This window comes from Limulus polyphemus, unplaced genomic scaffold (assembly GCF_000517525.1).
Source record: "Limulus polyphemus unplaced genomic scaffold, Limulus_polyphemus-2.1.2 Scaffold837, whole genome shotgun sequence".
In the NCBI taxonomy this organism is placed as follows: Eukaryota; Metazoa; Arthropoda; class Merostomata; order Xiphosura; family Limulidae; genus Limulus; species Limulus polyphemus.
In genome coordinates, this window is record NW_013666447.1 from 323,541 (window position 1) to 324,787 (window position 1,247).

The 1,247-nt window shown below is 30.2% G+C and overlaps 1 protein-coding gene across 1 annotated transcript in view; it reads left to right on the top strand.

The window, feature by feature from the left end:
* The first annotated feature begins 191 nt into the window (after positions 1-191).
* The window catches only part of LOC106460801 (GMP reductase 2-like), a 21,431-nt gene continuing 20,375 nt past the window's right edge, over positions 192-1,247 (top strand). The window contains exon 1 of the mRNA XM_013920542.2: positions 192-568. Coding sequence (XP_013775996.1) covers positions 482-568 — 87 coding nt within the window. The 5' untranslated portion in view covers positions 192-481. The remainder of the gene's footprint in view (positions 569-1,247) is intronic.

Genomic DNA, 1,247 nt, shown 5'->3' on the forward strand with positions numbered 1-1,247 from the left:
CAGCTTTAATTATATAAATTGATTCCATGGTAAAGTCCTTACACCTTTATAATCATAATGATATTTTTTAGTGGTGCTTTTGTTTGTTTGAATTTATGCACAAAGCTACACAATGGGCTATTTGTGCTCTGCCAACCACGGGTATCGAAACCCAGTTTCTAGCGTTGTAAGTCCGCAGACATGCATGCCACTATGCCACTGGGGGGCTTCAGTGGTGCTCTGTTTAAGCTGTAGTATATGTAAAACTTTATTTGAAATAAATGACAAGCTAGATATTTGAGAAAAATACAAATAAATATCCAGATTAGTAGTTGGGTACATAATTATACAGCAGTGTTTGTTGAAGGGCGCTGAAGTTTACTGGATAAGTTGGAACAATAATTTTGGAAAATTTCCAACTCTGGTACGGTAGTAGGTTAAGAGGCCATTTTTATCGAAACCCGGGTGCTCTTCGTAAAGTTTGTCGCTGTGAAGCTTAGAAATGCCACATATTGATAACGATATAAAGCTAGATTTTAAAGATGTTCTTTTACGTCCTAAGAGAAGTACTCTTAAAAGCCGATGTGAAGTAAGTACTTTTATATATTGTGACGAAAATCGAACCTTCAGGTGCATTACAAATATAATACATTTTCAAAGCTATATTATTATTAGCTAACCGCTACTTCACACGTTTATAAATAAATTATATATATATATATAACATAACGCTACAGAATGCAGTGCAGAGTTCTGATCTTAGTAATACTAATAACAGTTAGTACCCTCTAATTTATAAGCTTATTATTGTTTTACAGAATGTAGTGCTATAGAGACTATAAAATTTACACTAGACAATAAAACAAATAAATTTGAAATAATAAATGAATTAAACAAATAATTTAGGTAAGATAACAGTAATAAGATATAGAATAATAGGTATAAAAGTAATCTCTTTTCATTAATAATTGCTGAATCATGAATGGAGAAATTTACCCTTTATACTTTGTAACTATGTGATTACACTAACATTTACAAGTTGAATACAAAACATAAACGAAAAACTTGCAATTCATATTGCATAGAAATCTTCAAAATAAAATTTATTTTTATTATGATATGTATTTCTAGCAAGGAAAAGTAACCTTTAGAGTTTTAGATGTGTATACACCTTTTGCAAATTTATTTTTCTGTTAGAAGGGTAATATTGGGTAAGAGTTCCATATGGCACACCCACTCAATTTAAAAAAAAATTACATCAAAGTAAT